Raw genomic sequence first — 13,873 nt, 5'->3', positions numbered from 1 at the left:
GTGTGTGTGGAAAAGGGGGACTGGGGGAACTGGGATGGGGAATAGGGGGTAGTGGGGTGGGAGGAAAAAGAGACTGGGGGAACTGGTGGAGGGTACTGGGGTGTGGGGAAAAGGGGGACTGGGGAGACTGGGGGGGACTGGGGGAACTGGGATGGGGAGAGGGGGGACTGGGGTGTAGGGAAAAGGGAGACTGGGGGGGACTGGAGGAACTGGTGTGGGGTACTGGTATGTGGGGATGGGAGAACTGGGAGGACTGGTGTGTGGGAAGAGGGGATGCTGGGGACACTGGGGGGGGGGCGGGAATTGGGTTCTTGCAGCAAAGAGAGGTTTGGGGGCTGCTGGAGGGGACTGGACTGGGATGAACTGGGGCAACTGGGGCGCGGTGCTTAACATGCGGTGGTCCTGCGTGTGCACAGCGTTCGCCTCCCTGCCTGCCCCACAAATTTTACACCGAGGTAACCCAGGATGAAACAACAGCACGGAAAGGTGAAGCGATTTTTGCCAAAGATCTCAAAAAAAAAAAAAAAACCAAAAAACAGAGGAAAGCCAAAAATAAACCCCAAATCCCTTATTCCCACTGCGCCCAGGAGCGTGTGACCCCCCTGAATTATTTCTGCGCTGTCTACCCCAGCTCTGCTCTCTTGGGGTAGTTCCTGGGGTAAGCTCGTGTCCCTAAAAATCTTTATTTTACAGCTTCCAAAATACCCGTGCCCACACGGAGGCAGCAGCAGAGCTGGCAGAGAGCGGCCGCGCTGATGAAACCGCCGACAAATTGGGGGGCAGATGCGATGTCAGCTCCCCCCGGCTCACAGGGACACGGCTCAGGAGCCCTGGGCAGCAACTGCAGCTCAGCAGCAAAACTGCAAAATCGCTAAATTGTCACCCCCACGGCCTTGCAGAGCAGGAGAGAAGCCTCCAAGACCGAAATGAAGGAGCCAAATGTGTGCGTCACGTTGGGAAGACGCGTATAAATGGCACTGCCCTAAATCCTTGCATGTTATTCTCTGCTTCTCCCGGCTTATCAGGGCTAAACTCAACGAGCCGGGTAATAAACAGGCTTCATCTTCTGCCTTCTCCTCCTGATCCTTCTCTAAATTATAAATAATTTATAAATTATTAAATGTGGGAGAAAGAAGCCGGGTTGTGTGGTTATCTGCCATTCAGCCTTGGCTTTTCTCCCTCTGAGAGTGAGTTTTCCCTCAAACAAAGCATTTCCTGCCCTAATTCCCAACGGATTATTGAGGTGTGAGGGCTTTAGGTGTGATTTTTTTTTAGGTGTGATTATTTAGGTGTGAGGAAGAAGCCTCAGTGGGTGCCCATATCTTCGTTTTAGCCTGGCAAAGCAAATTACCCAAAGAGAAACCAGACCCGTGGGCTGGCACCCGTGGGGGCGAGGAGAGAAATTTGGGTGCAGCTTTCCTCATCTCCATCCAGGTTTGGAAGAGGCGCTGCCTGTCAGCTGTCTTGCGTGCCAAGGAGATGGAGAAAATGGATTAAAAACACCTCAAAAAATCCCTCTCACAATCTCTGCGGGAGCAGATCCGCAAGGAGAGGCGCTCCCTCTGAGGGCAGACTGCAGGATTCCTTCATTTACCCGTTCCAGCCACAAATTTGCGATTGCTGGTCGTGTTTTTCCTCCGTCCACAGGTTTTGTGTTTTGTTTTGGGTTTGTGGGGCGAGGTTTGGGTAGAGGGGGCTGTAAGGGTGGGTGGTGGCCTCTGAGGAGAATCCAGCAGCTGCCCCGTGTCAGATAAGGGCCAGGTTCAGCCTGCTCCAAAGGGACCTGCTGCTGCTCAGCCATTAAGCGATGTCATTTGAGCCTCTGTGAGAGCAGATTTAGGAAAGGGTTTAAGAAATTTCAGCAAAAAACGCTGCACAACAGCAGCTTGGAGAGAGGGGTGAGCACCAGCCCTGCGGCCCCAAGGTGAGGAGGGCAGGAGGTGCTCCAGACACGCAGAAGGATGTGAGGAAGGTGTTTTTAGTTCATCTTTTTGTTTGTTTGTTTGTTTGTTTCTCAACCAGCTTGCTAGTAATAGGTAAGAAATTTTATTAATCTCCCTACACCGAGTCTGTTTTGCCTGTGACAACAACTGTTGAGTGATCTCCTTGTACTTATCTCAACTCTTCAGCCCATTCCATCCTATTTTCTCTTGTTTTTCCTTTGAGGAAGGGGAGTGAGAGAGCGGTTGTGGTGGTGGAGCTGGGTGAAAGCAGCACACGTTTGTGTGTGCATTCCCCAGCCGCCTGGGAGCTGTGCTCTGGGTACGCTGCGAACTGAGGAACACCTGTGTCCCCCTCCCAACCACAGCAGCACAGTCCGAAACCATAAAAAAAAAAATAAAATAAAAATAAGAAAAGACATTTTTATAAAAATAATCTGTTGCTTACGATTCTGCAGTGGCTGCTTGTACAAAATGCAAGTCTGTCCTGGGCTTGCCCCCCACTTGGACAGGAAAGCAGCTGAGTGCCTGATGGTTAAGTAGGAAACAAACACCACAAAAAAAAAAAAAAAATCTCTATTTTCCAGCAGTGGATGTTTTCATGTTAATTTTGACTTTTGGGAGGAAGAACTAAGTCCAGTGAGAAACTTCCATTCAGCACTTTCACGTAATAAGAAAACCAAGTGTTTTGCACGAACGGCATAAAAACTAAAAGTGCTTTCTTTCAACTGCAGCAGTGCAAAGATTAGCCCAGGATGGGGCCTCACAAAGCACGAGATGTTATCCTTTCTGGACATACCTTGCAGCCATCCATTCCGCCCCAAGGGCAGGATGTGATAGCTGCAAACCTGTTTTTCAATTTATCAGGGCCTCCAGTCGTTATTTGAAGTTGCAAAGAGCTGACATTCCACTCATTGTCGCCGAAACACAAGCAGGGCTGGAAGAGCTGGTGGAAAACCAAGCAGATTCCACTCACCTCTTGCCCCAGGGTTTGTCCAGGGATGACACTAAATGGATAAATCACTCTGCTTAGCACCAGAGAATAGCAGGTAGTGCCAGCAGGAGTGGCCATACTCTGCTAATACCTGTGTGTAATCCCAGCTGCAGTTCCAACCGGGCTGGGGGTCGATCAGTTGAAGATGAAGAAATTGTGATACAGGCAATAATGTGAAGAGAAAAACTGCCTACCTCAGTTTAATATGATCAGGAGCAAGTGTTCCTATTTTAAAACATATCCATATATATCCAACACCTGAAAGCAGCTGCTTAGAACAAAAGGCCAGGAATAATCATGTTTTAGCCTTAAAAAATTCTTATCAGGCCTCCAGCAAAGCACTCGTTTCCTCAGTTTTCTCCTCTGTAAAGTACAAATATGACTGGTTTATAGCACCTGATGGAAGGGTTTAAGCATCACTGCATGGACCGATGTGGTTCAGGACAGGAGAAACTTGATTTCCTGAGACCAGCCAGCACCTCCTGAGCTTCACATGCTGGGGAGAAGGCAGGATGATGTGGAAGGAGATAGAGGCTGGAAATCACTCAGAGTGGAATAAAAGCAGCTCTTTTATAGACACAATCTATATTTCCATCTAGGAGAATATAATCCCCTATAAATGTCACTGCCCTGCATCTGCAGATAGCCTGCAATAACAGCGGTACAACCTACTCCAGCTCTGAAGCATGTGAACGACTCTGAAGATGATAACAATGATTGCAAATGCTCCCTCTGCTTAATTGCTACAGGACTAATTACTGCAAGAGAGGAAAGAGATGTTTTGTTTAGATCTGGAGTCTCATACACGTAGTCTCACGTTTTGCCATGATCGAGCAGGAACATTTTGGTCACAGAATGAGCTTGTGTCCCCTTGGCTCCAGTCGTGTGCCTGGTAAGGAGGAATAAGTAATGTTTATAAAATACTACATAAAACACTCTGTCTTCAGAGATTGCCAGGTTTACATTGCAAATAATAGGGTAAGCAGCACAGCTATTCATTTTTAAGAAACTACCTCGATAATCACTGGAAAAAAAGGGAAAAAATGGTGAAGGGATTTGATGAAAAAAAAAAAATCACTTGTTCATCACTGAAAATGCTAATCTGCACTCATCATTTTTGACTCATTTCCTGACTGGGCCTTGTAGCTGCCTGTGCAGTGTGTGGTTTTATAGTTGTGAAAACACCATAAAGCAAGCTGGGTTTTGACAGAGGCTGTTGTAGGGGGTTGGTTGTTTGTTTTCACAACTTTGGTTTGGCTTCCCCCAGTGCTGCTAGAATTACTCAAATGTTTGTCACCACAACTTGAACAAAAAGTTGGTTTCTTAGGAAGCTGCAAGATACCAAAATAGCAAAAAAAAAAAAAAAAAAAAAAAAAAAATCAATCTAGAAACTGAAAATCTTGCCTGTGTTTTACTGCGGCAGACGTACACTAAACAAATACACCGCGAGCAAATATTGGAATTTAATCACCACGAAAATACGATGCATTTTCTAACGAAAGCAAGAAGCAACATGTGTTGGGTGTGTCAGGAGGTGAAGAGTTATTTGGGCTTTCCTCAGAGATGAGAGGCTCTTGAAAGCATCGGTAGGCTTGGAAAATGTGTTGGCCTACCTAGGTAAACTTATGCTGGGCTCAAGAAGGAAGATTTCAATGGAAAAGACTCAATCAGCTATTTCTTGGGGCAGAATAAACCTTTGTATTTGATCTCAATCCATCACCACAGACGTGGAAACCAGGTGATAAATGTTATACTTGTGCCCAGAGAAGCCACACACACATACCATAGAGCTGGAGGACTCCTGCGTCTGTGTAGAGCTGAAGGTGGCATTTCCTTGGTGTTTTAGAGGACTTCCCCTAAAATTTTAATGAAAGGATGAAAAAAAAAAAAGAATGATTTTAGGCAAAATTTGGTTCTCTTGCTGCAAGATCCCAAACTGATTGCAGGAGTTTTGCTTGAGCTGAGTGGAGGAGGTGGCAAGACAGCATTACAGGGGATGGATGACACGCTTCACAGCGCTGTTGAATAAAGTGGACTTTGGGGTCAAGAAATGCCTGACTTTGCATTTCACCTTTTTCCTTGCTGTTTGGTTCAATGCTCATTTACAGAAAGGGCAAAGAGCAGAAATGGGTGGGAATAAAGCTCTTTCTGTCCACCTGGATTAAACCAGGAGGGCTCAACTTTTGTGTTGCTGTGCATTTATTGCTCCCACCTAAGATGCCCTGAAGTCTTCACACAAACTTTCCATGATGCCTTTAAATAGAGAAATTATTTTGTTTTCTGGGCATACCAGCAGGAATGACCAAACGTAATGGGCTACCAAAGAGGACAACCAAATCCACATGCTCTCTTCCCCAGCTTTCTCTTTCAGTGAAGGTCCTGAGCCAACACTTCCCATGCCCAATGCCCCTAAATTTGCTATTTTACCACTGCATATCAGAAGTTCCCAAACAACGGCCATGGGGGCCTATGCAATTCTCCAAATTGGTTTCGTGATGCTGCATTTAGGGAGACTGCTGGTTGAGGCTCATTTCTGTTCAAAACCAGGCAATTTCTTGGTGCAGACCTGTGCAAAATGTCAGGCAGAATCCTGCTCTGCTTCATTCCCGGAAGCACTCCCTGGGTGGGGAAACTTCATCTTGAAATAAAATTATGCTAAAACACAGAACTTCATTTCACTTCTCTCTGCTACAGCAGATTGCCTGCTTTAATCTGTCCTGACAGCTGTGCCAGTGAAAGAGCAGTTGTGCTGGGCATCAGCAGTGCCAGCCAGGGTGCAGTATATCCGAAATGTTTGGCTTTGAGGTCCACACAAACATTTATTCAGAATTACCTTCAGCCACAAGTGACCTCCTCCTATCTGGATTCCCTCCAGCAGCCAAGTGGGCAGTTCACACTTCCGATGCTCTCACAGGCAGGAGACAAAGAGGGGGATCCAGCAGGCCACAGATTTTCTAGAAAATCAAAGAAAGGAGCCTCTGAAACCACCACATCACTGCCAAATTGGGCTGAAACCAGCTGATGGCTTCAAAAGTTAGCAGAAGAGATAGAAAGAAATAGCACAATCATGAGCCTCATTTTCTCCGGAAGCCAAGCGAATGCCAAGCTTATCTTCTTTCTTGACACCTACAAAATAAAAACTCAAAGTTTCCCTGTATTTCTGTGTCATCTGCTGTCCCATGATTTACGCACGACAGGAAACAGGGAGGGAGCCCACGGGTCCTGCGCCATTCTGTGTTTGCAAGCTGGGTCTTTATGCTTCACACAGCAGCTGGCAATGCTAACGCTGCCCCACACAGTCAATAATGATCTCAAAGACAATTATTTGCTTTATCTTCGTCTTGTTGTCTTTACACAGGAGGCGACTACCATTTTCAGGAACTGCTGCTTCCACCTCCCAGCTGATTCATTTCATTGCAACCATTTTCCATCTCTTCTGAGAAAGAAATGACTGACAGCATCTGCATGTACCATTCATATTTTTTTCTGAATAAAAGAGGAAGCAGATCTTCGGATGACTACTTCTGTATTTTAGATAAAATGTTATGAGTCATTCTTTCAAAGAAGCCGAAATAGTGAATTGCCAGGAAATAGGCCCACACCAAAGTCAGGCCGTGGGCTTTCCTCTTACAGAGACCACATGTCTCTCTGCCCCAGAAGGCGAGGAGAACCACTGACATAGAAACCCCAGGTAGAAATGGTGCCTGACCTCTAGAGGCTGCAGTCATTACTCTCCCCCACCAAAAACTGTTAATAAATTCCCTCAAATTCCTCATGTTTTCATAACACGAAATGGGAACTAGTCATTGAAGGGAGATCTCCCCACAAATCATGCTTTTCCTCATCAGAAATAATTCCCAATCCACATTTCCTTACAACTGCTGCAGTACCTCAGGGTCCCTCTCCTAGAGCAAGGCCCACGGTTACATGGGGCTGTCCATCTTCCACCCTTGTGGGACAACTGGGGACCCTAAACTTGCATACATATGACCCAAATATTACAGCATGGGGACGTGGAAAGCCTTTTTTCTTACTCCTTGGGTAGCTACATTCAGGACCAGCAACACCAACAAGAATTCCAGTCTCTGACGTGTCAGTAGGGTCTAGGAGGATTCTGACAAAACGTTGAGGCTCCATGGTCTGCAGGAAAAATCCCTTACTCTTCCCCACACCTTTGTTTTCTCACTGCTTAATAGCACTTTGCACACTGCTATTGTGGCTGTGAGGTGTTAAGATGGCATAATTACCTCAACAGCACACTAACGACCTGCAGCATTGCCTTGACTATGAGGTGAATGCCATGCCATGTGGGCTGTCACGTCATCACCTCATGATTCTTTCTTTTTTTTTTTTCTCCTCAGTTTGCTAAGGCTGTGACTACCCCAACGTGTAAAAATACACCCAAAACGGAGCTAATCCAGAGCCGGGACACCCCAAAGGCACCCTGGTTGCTCAATGCTTTGTGTAGGCGGTCCAGATCACCTCGTTCCTTGCACCACCTATTGCAACAGCTTGTTCACAGCCTGGGCTGAGCAGAACATGGACGACTGGGCAAGGGAAGAGAGGAGTGAGATCAAAGCCCCACACCCTCTTTCTGGGATCCCAGGTAGTGGAGGGAAACTGGATTATTTATCTGCTTTTTTTTTTTTTTCTCCTTAAAAACGCTCATTCTTGGAGCAAATCCAGCCCCAGGCCACACGCTTCCTTATTTTCAAGGGGAACTTTCCTTATTTTCAAGAGGAACTAAAGCCACGAGTGCCTGGCGGTGAGCAGGCCCTTTGAAACATGCTGGGGAAAATCCTATTGAAACGGGGCAAACGAGCAACCCCACTGCATGGGGACCCTGCAGAGTGGGGCCCAAAGCCAGCCTGGGACCTGGGGGGCATGGGGACAGGGGGCAGCGGGGACAGGGCTGAGGGGATGAAGGGAGAGATGAGAAAAGGCCCCACCTGGAGCACTGGGTCCAGTTTGGGGCTCCCCAGTACAAGCAGGACATGGAGCTACTGGAATGAGTCCAGAGGAGGGCTATGGGGATGATTAAAGGACTGGAGCACCCATCATACAAGGACAGGCTGAGAGCTGGGCCTGTTTAGCCTGGAAAAGAGAAGACTTGAGTGGAGACCTCATTAATGTATATAAATATTTTAGGGGATGGTGTCGATAGGATGGAGCCAGTCTCTTCAGTTCTGCCCAGTGACAGGACAAGAGGCAATGGGCACAAATTGAAGCACAGGAGGTTCTGGCTCAATGTGAGGGGGCACTTCTTTACTGGGAGGGTGGCAGAGCACTGGGATGGGTTGCCCAGAGATATCTCCTTCTCTGGAGATATCCAACATCTGCCTGGGTGCCATCCTGCACAACATGCTCCTGCTCGGCAGGGGTTTGGACTGGATGATCTTCAGAGGTCCCTTCCAACCTCGGCCATTCTGTGATTTTGTGAAGGGACGAAAGGATGAAGGAGGGTGCTGAGGGGTGAAAGGAGGGGCTGAGAAAAGGGCTGAAGATAAGCGCTGAAAGGATGGGGGAAAGCCCTGAGGGGTGGGCATGAAGAGGGACCAGAGAAGGCACCAAGGGCCAAAGAATGGTGCTGAGGGCATGAGGGAAGGACTGAGGTGAGGGAGAGGCCCCGGGATGTGAGGTGAGGACCGAGGGGCAAGGGGCTGAGAGAAGGGCTGAAGAAAGGTGCTGAAGGCATCAGGGACGGGGCTGAGGGAAGAGGCTGAAGGGTGCTGAGGGAAGGAGATGAGGGAAGGCACCAAGGGGCTCAGGGATGGCTGTGGGGGGCTGAGGGAAGGGCTGAAGAAAGATGCTGAAGGGATGGGGCTGAGGGAAGGGGCTGAGGGAAGGCACCACGGGGGCTGAGGGGGACTAAGGGAAGGCACCAAGGAGCTGAGGGAAGGCATTGAGGGGGCTGAGGGAAGGAGCTGAGGGAAGGTGCTGAAGGGATTAGGGAAGGGGCTAAGGGAAGGCACCAGGGGACTGAGCGGGGCTAAGGGAAAGCACCAAGGGGCTCAGGGAAGGGTTTCAGGGAAGGCTGTGGGGGGCTGAGGGAAGGGGCTGAGGGAAGGCTGCTAAAGGAGGGCACCAAGGGGGCTGAGGGGGACTAAGCGAAGGTACCAAGGGGCTGAGAGAAAGCTGTGGGGGGCTGAGGGAAGGGGCTGAGGAGACTGAGGGGGACTAAGCAAAGACACTAATGGGCTCAAAGAAGGCTGAGGGAAGGAGCTGAGGGAAGGCTGCTAAAGGAGAGCACTAAGGGGGCTGAGGGAAGGAACCAAGGGGGCTGAGAGGGACTAAGCGAAGGCACCAAGGGGCTGAGAGAAAGCTGCGGGGGGGTTGAGGGAAGGGGCTGAGGGGACTGAGCAAGGGCACCAAGGGGCTCAGAGAAGGCAGCGGGGAGCCGAGGGAAGGAGCTGAGGGAAAGTTGCTAAAGGAAGGCACCAAGGGGGCTGAGGGGGGGACTAAGCGAAGGCACCAAGGGGCTGAAAGAAAGCTGCGGGGGGCTGAGGGAAGGCACTGAGTGAAACCACCAAGTGGCTCAGGGCAGGGACTGACGGATGGCTGAGCCAAACCCCTCTCAGCACCCACATCCCTTCAGCCGAGCCATGCCCATGCCCGGCTGGGTGACCTGCGAGGAAGAGGAAAGCGGCGGGCGCGGCCGCGCTGTCTTTCCGGTTCAATTTTCACTTTCTGTTTTTTTTTTTTTTTTTTTTTTTTTTTCTTTCCCTACCCTCCCACCGCCACCAAACTTCTCCGCTCGCCCGCCCTCGGCCCGCCCTCGGCCGGCTTTTTTCCTCCCCTTCCCCTTCCCTTCCTGGGGCCGGCGGATGGCGGCTGCCCGCTGCCCGCCCGCCCCGCACCGCTTGAGCCCGTCCTCGGGCCGGGCGGGCGGCGGTGGCGGTGGTGGCGGTGGTTGTGGTGTTGGTGGCCATGGTGGCGAGGAACGGAGAAGCCAGGGCCGGAGCAGAGCGGCGAGGAGAGGGGCGAGCCCCGGCTGCTATGGGCGACAGGCGGCAGGAGGCGGCCGGAGGGCCGGCTACGGGTGAGCGGGGACCGGCCCCATCCCTTCCACCGGCCCCCAGCCTTTCCACCGGGACGGGTAAACCCATCCGTGTTTACCCCCTTATCCCCCCTAAAACCCCTTTTCCAGGGACTGCGACCCCTTAACACCCCCCTCCAGGGACTTTCTTGGGGTCCCCCCATCCCTCCGCAGCAGCCCCTGGGGGAGGCACCTGCTCGGCCCTAAGGACGCCAGCCCCAAGCCTCCAGCAGGCCTTAAAACCCATTAAAAAAAAAAGCCTTTTTTTTCGTTTTTTAATGTCACCTTGGCTTCTCGGGGAAGCGAGGGGCTGTCCTGCCTCCCGCTTGCAGCTGGGTGGTGGAAATGGTTGGGAAAAGCTGCGGCCCCCGGGGCCGTCCTTGGGAGCTGGGTTTTGTCCCCGCAGGTGCCCTTCAGGAGCAGGAGGTGGAAACGCAAACGGGGTCGTGGCATACGGCCCCTTCCCTGCGACATAAAACGTACAGAAGGCTGGCAGGCCTCTTTGTTTCCCCTTTGGAGTGGCCATGCTGCCCTGCCGGGCTGTGAAGCAGCCTTTTTGGGGTGGAAATGGTGTTTCCACACTGGTTTCTGCCTCCAGATCATCCCCCTGCGAGTTGTCCCATGTGTGCACTCCTTAACTGGGGTTAATCTGGGTAGATGGATCAGGCAGGAGCATGAATGACACCAAAATAGTTATAAAACATGTTATTTTCTGCATGGAAACAACATTTTTTTTTTTTAATGCAAGAAAGCCTGCGTGGTGCAGAATAGTCAGCAGCCCAGGGGCTTGGCACTCGTGGTGGATGCAGGAGGTGGTGGGTAAAGCTCAGCTCTGCAGGACTCAGGTCAGACATTAACCCACTGGTTTTACCCCAAGCATTCGGTCGCTGCTTGTTGCAGAGTGGACATTTCTCAGCGTTGCTCGGAGGATCTCGTTACGGTGTGTGCATTAACGAAGGGGGAGATGAGTCTTCTGCTGTGCAAACCATCCTATGGCTGTGCCTGGAGATTGCACCCGAATGGGTTAGATACAGCATGTTGTCAAGAAAATGACTGGTTTCACAGAAACCGCTCTTTTCCAATGTAAAACAGCGTTTCGTCAGAGAATTCCCTATCTTCTCTGATAAGAAGAACAGTTAAGTGCTTGCCCAGGACTAGAGATCGCATTACGTGGCACTGAAACTGGTTTTACATACTAGTTTGGGCTATTTTTAGTGTTCCTGTTAAACCTGGTGTTTTCTGCAGCAGCAGGGCTGGCTTCAGCGTTCCCTGGTCCCAAATACTGACCCCCTGACAGTCCCTGTCTGTGTCCTGCCAGACTCTGAGCTGCGTTGGCAACCCAGATGCTGAACCTAGCTGGATTAAAAGTGGCCTCTTTGACTTAATTTTCTACTGCAGTTTGATGATTTTCTTCATTACTCAGCCTTGATTACTCAGCAGGGGAAGAGGAGGAGCGCAGGGGCAAGTGCTTGTGAAGCTCAGTGTAGCCAGCAAGAAAATTGCACGTGAAATTACAGTTTTGGTGGAATTGGGCCAGTTTTATATACACGAAATAAGCATGTTGGTCACTTTGGCATTGGCTAACGCATGGATATTTACTGGTTAAAATCACTTTGAGCCGAGAAAGTGAATTGCTTGTCCTTTTGGGTAAGGGCAGTTTGGGCACTCTTTGGCTTTTTGTTCTTCCTGGTGGTGGAATTACTACCCAAAAGTTCTGGTGGATGGCTGAAGCTGGCATGCACGTGGGGTAGATTTGATTTAGCCTTTGGCTTCGGTTCTATTTTGTGCTTGAAACTGGAAGTGTGTCGTGGTAATTTCCGTAACCAAAGGGTCCGTAGAGAACGTGTGGGTAGAGGTTTGTTGCCAAATCAAGCAAAACAAGAAAGAAAGTCAACTCTAGAAGAAGAGCATCCACGGTGAGAGCAGAAGAAGCCAGCCAAAGGAAGGCTCTGGCCCTGTTTTGGAGGTTCTCAAGCTTGCTCAAAGGCAAAAATAAGTAAGTGACTGGCAGTTTGGAGGGGCGTAGCTGCATTTTTTTCAGGTAGGGTAACTATAAGCCCACTTTTCCAGCCACAAACACTTTTTTTTTTTATTCTTTCCTCAAATGGAAAGCCCATGAAGGAGCTGTTTATTGCAAAGGTTGTTTTTAACGCCTGAAGCGTTGCTCTCACAAAGCCTCCTGTGTGTTGGGAAACCCTAGGCATCGCTGCAGAGCTTGAACCTTGGGTCCAGGACATCACTGGCATCGATTTTTTGGGGATGTCCTGAGCAGCGCAGCGGAGGAAATCCAGCTCACGGGGCGACGTTTCTCGGGAGGGCTGCATTTGCTCTGCGGGTACGCTGTGGTTGCCTGGGTTTCAACGCGTGGGTTTCAACGTAGAGCCTGCGGGCTGCAAGCGAGGGACCCGTGAAATATCACAGAGCAAAGGTAAACCTGTCAGCAGCGGGTTTGGGGCTTGCTGTGCACGCGTCTCCAGCTCTCCCACGGCATCAAGACTGACTGTTTTAGGCCAGAGTGTGCTAGCATGGAGAGCTGTTGGGCTGGCTGGTTTTTAAAGGGGTGTTTTTAGCTGTCCAAGCGCTAAAATACCTGTCACAGCGCGAGATTTGGGAAGAGGCGATGCGGACACCTGCAGCTGGATGGATGCACAACGGTTGGCAACGCATCAGAAGGTGACAGAAGAGGGGAGCTGCAGCAGGAGAGGCCTTGGAGGAGCATCTGCTGAGATGAAAGGCAGCATCAACTGCCTGCGTGGTGTATTAACGAGAGAAAAAAACGTAATAACCACATCCTCAATTACACGAGCAGCTGAAGGTACCGGGAGGGAGGTTATAATATCAAAGAAATGTTAAAATGAAAGAAAGGTTTCTCTGGAGCAGGACTCTGGCTGCTGATCCTCTGGGCAGAGTGGTGTCTCTGCTGAGGGGCTGCCTCAGCACCCTGCATAGCCCTGGTCCTAAAATGTGACCTAAATAAATATTGACACTCACTGGAACTGAGATGAAAAGCCTTTAAATGCTCTTGCAGCCTAGGTGTCTGCATTACCTGATCCTAGAGGTGCTTTTAAATACCCAGAGAGCCGTGCCACCCAAAAACTTCCCCTTGCCGCAGCAGTTTGAATGCTCAAAGCCAGCGTTTCTGGGGGAAAACATCACAGTTTCGAGGCCCTTGAGCTCCCGTGGCTCCTTTTGTGAGAGTACAAGGAGACATCCACTGCAGAGAGGTGCTTTGGGATTGTCTTACAGGGATTTGGGATTTACGTGCCGGAGGTAAAACCTCGTGCTGATTCTCTGGGATATTTCTGAGCCCCTGCATCTGTCTTAGCCAATGCCTTGACTCCAGGAGCCATGAATTTAGGAAAAACATATCAAGGAGACGGCCATCCAGCACTCCTTCTGAGCACTCATGCTCCCTGCCAAAGGTTTGTGCCTCGGGGACTTCCCGAGGAAGAGCTGGAATCAGTATTTCATAGATTATTTTTTTCTCCCCCAGATCTGATGGGATTTTTTAACCCGTCTGTGGTGAGACCTTCAGAAAGGGCAGCTGGTTACTGGAGCCCCTCCGTTCCCAGGAGGCAGGCTCAGCCAGCTCTGCTCAGTAAAATCCCTAAAAATACGAGGTTAGAAGAGTTGCCTGCATCCCATGGTGGAAAGAATGGGAAGGAAAAAGGCAAGAAAGCAAAAGAAAAAGGTTCTGGGAAGCAGTAAAGCTGGAAAAGTGGCCGATAACAGCAGGAGGAGCAGGAACGAGGCACTTGGCTGGCATATTTTGAGGCTGAAAGGCTTTGCAGAACCCGCATTCAAATGCAAGAAAACCCCGAGAGGTTCAAATAAGCCTCTCAAACAGGCCTCTGGGGTCTGCCTCGGGTGATCGGTTTGCAAATACACCAATTCTGGTGTAAT

The 13,873-nt window shown here is 50.0% G+C and overlaps 1 protein-coding gene across 2 annotated transcripts in view; it reads left to right on the top strand.

The window, feature by feature from the left end:
- Window positions 1-9,741: 9,741 nt before the first annotated feature.
- TASOR2 (transcription activation suppressor family member 2) overlaps window positions 9,742-13,873 on the top strand; it is a 33,890-nt gene continuing 29,758 nt past the window's right edge. For both annotated transcript variants that reach the window (XM_032207619.1, XM_032207620.1), the window contains exon 1: window positions 9,742-9,973. In XM_032207619.1, coding sequence (XP_032063510.1) covers window positions 9,759-9,973 — 215 coding nt within the window. In that variant the 5' untranslated portion in view covers window positions 9,742-9,758. The remainder of the gene's footprint in view (window positions 9,974-13,873) is intronic.

Source organism: Aythya fuligula, chromosome 1 (assembly GCF_009819795.1).
Source record: "Aythya fuligula isolate bAytFul2 chromosome 1, bAytFul2.pri, whole genome shotgun sequence".
NCBI classification, from domain to species: domain Eukaryota; kingdom Metazoa; phylum Chordata; class Aves; order Anseriformes; family Anatidae; genus Aythya; species Aythya fuligula.
The sequence above is the reverse complement of the archived record's forward strand: the minus strand, read 5'-3'. Positions and strand labels throughout refer to the sequence as shown.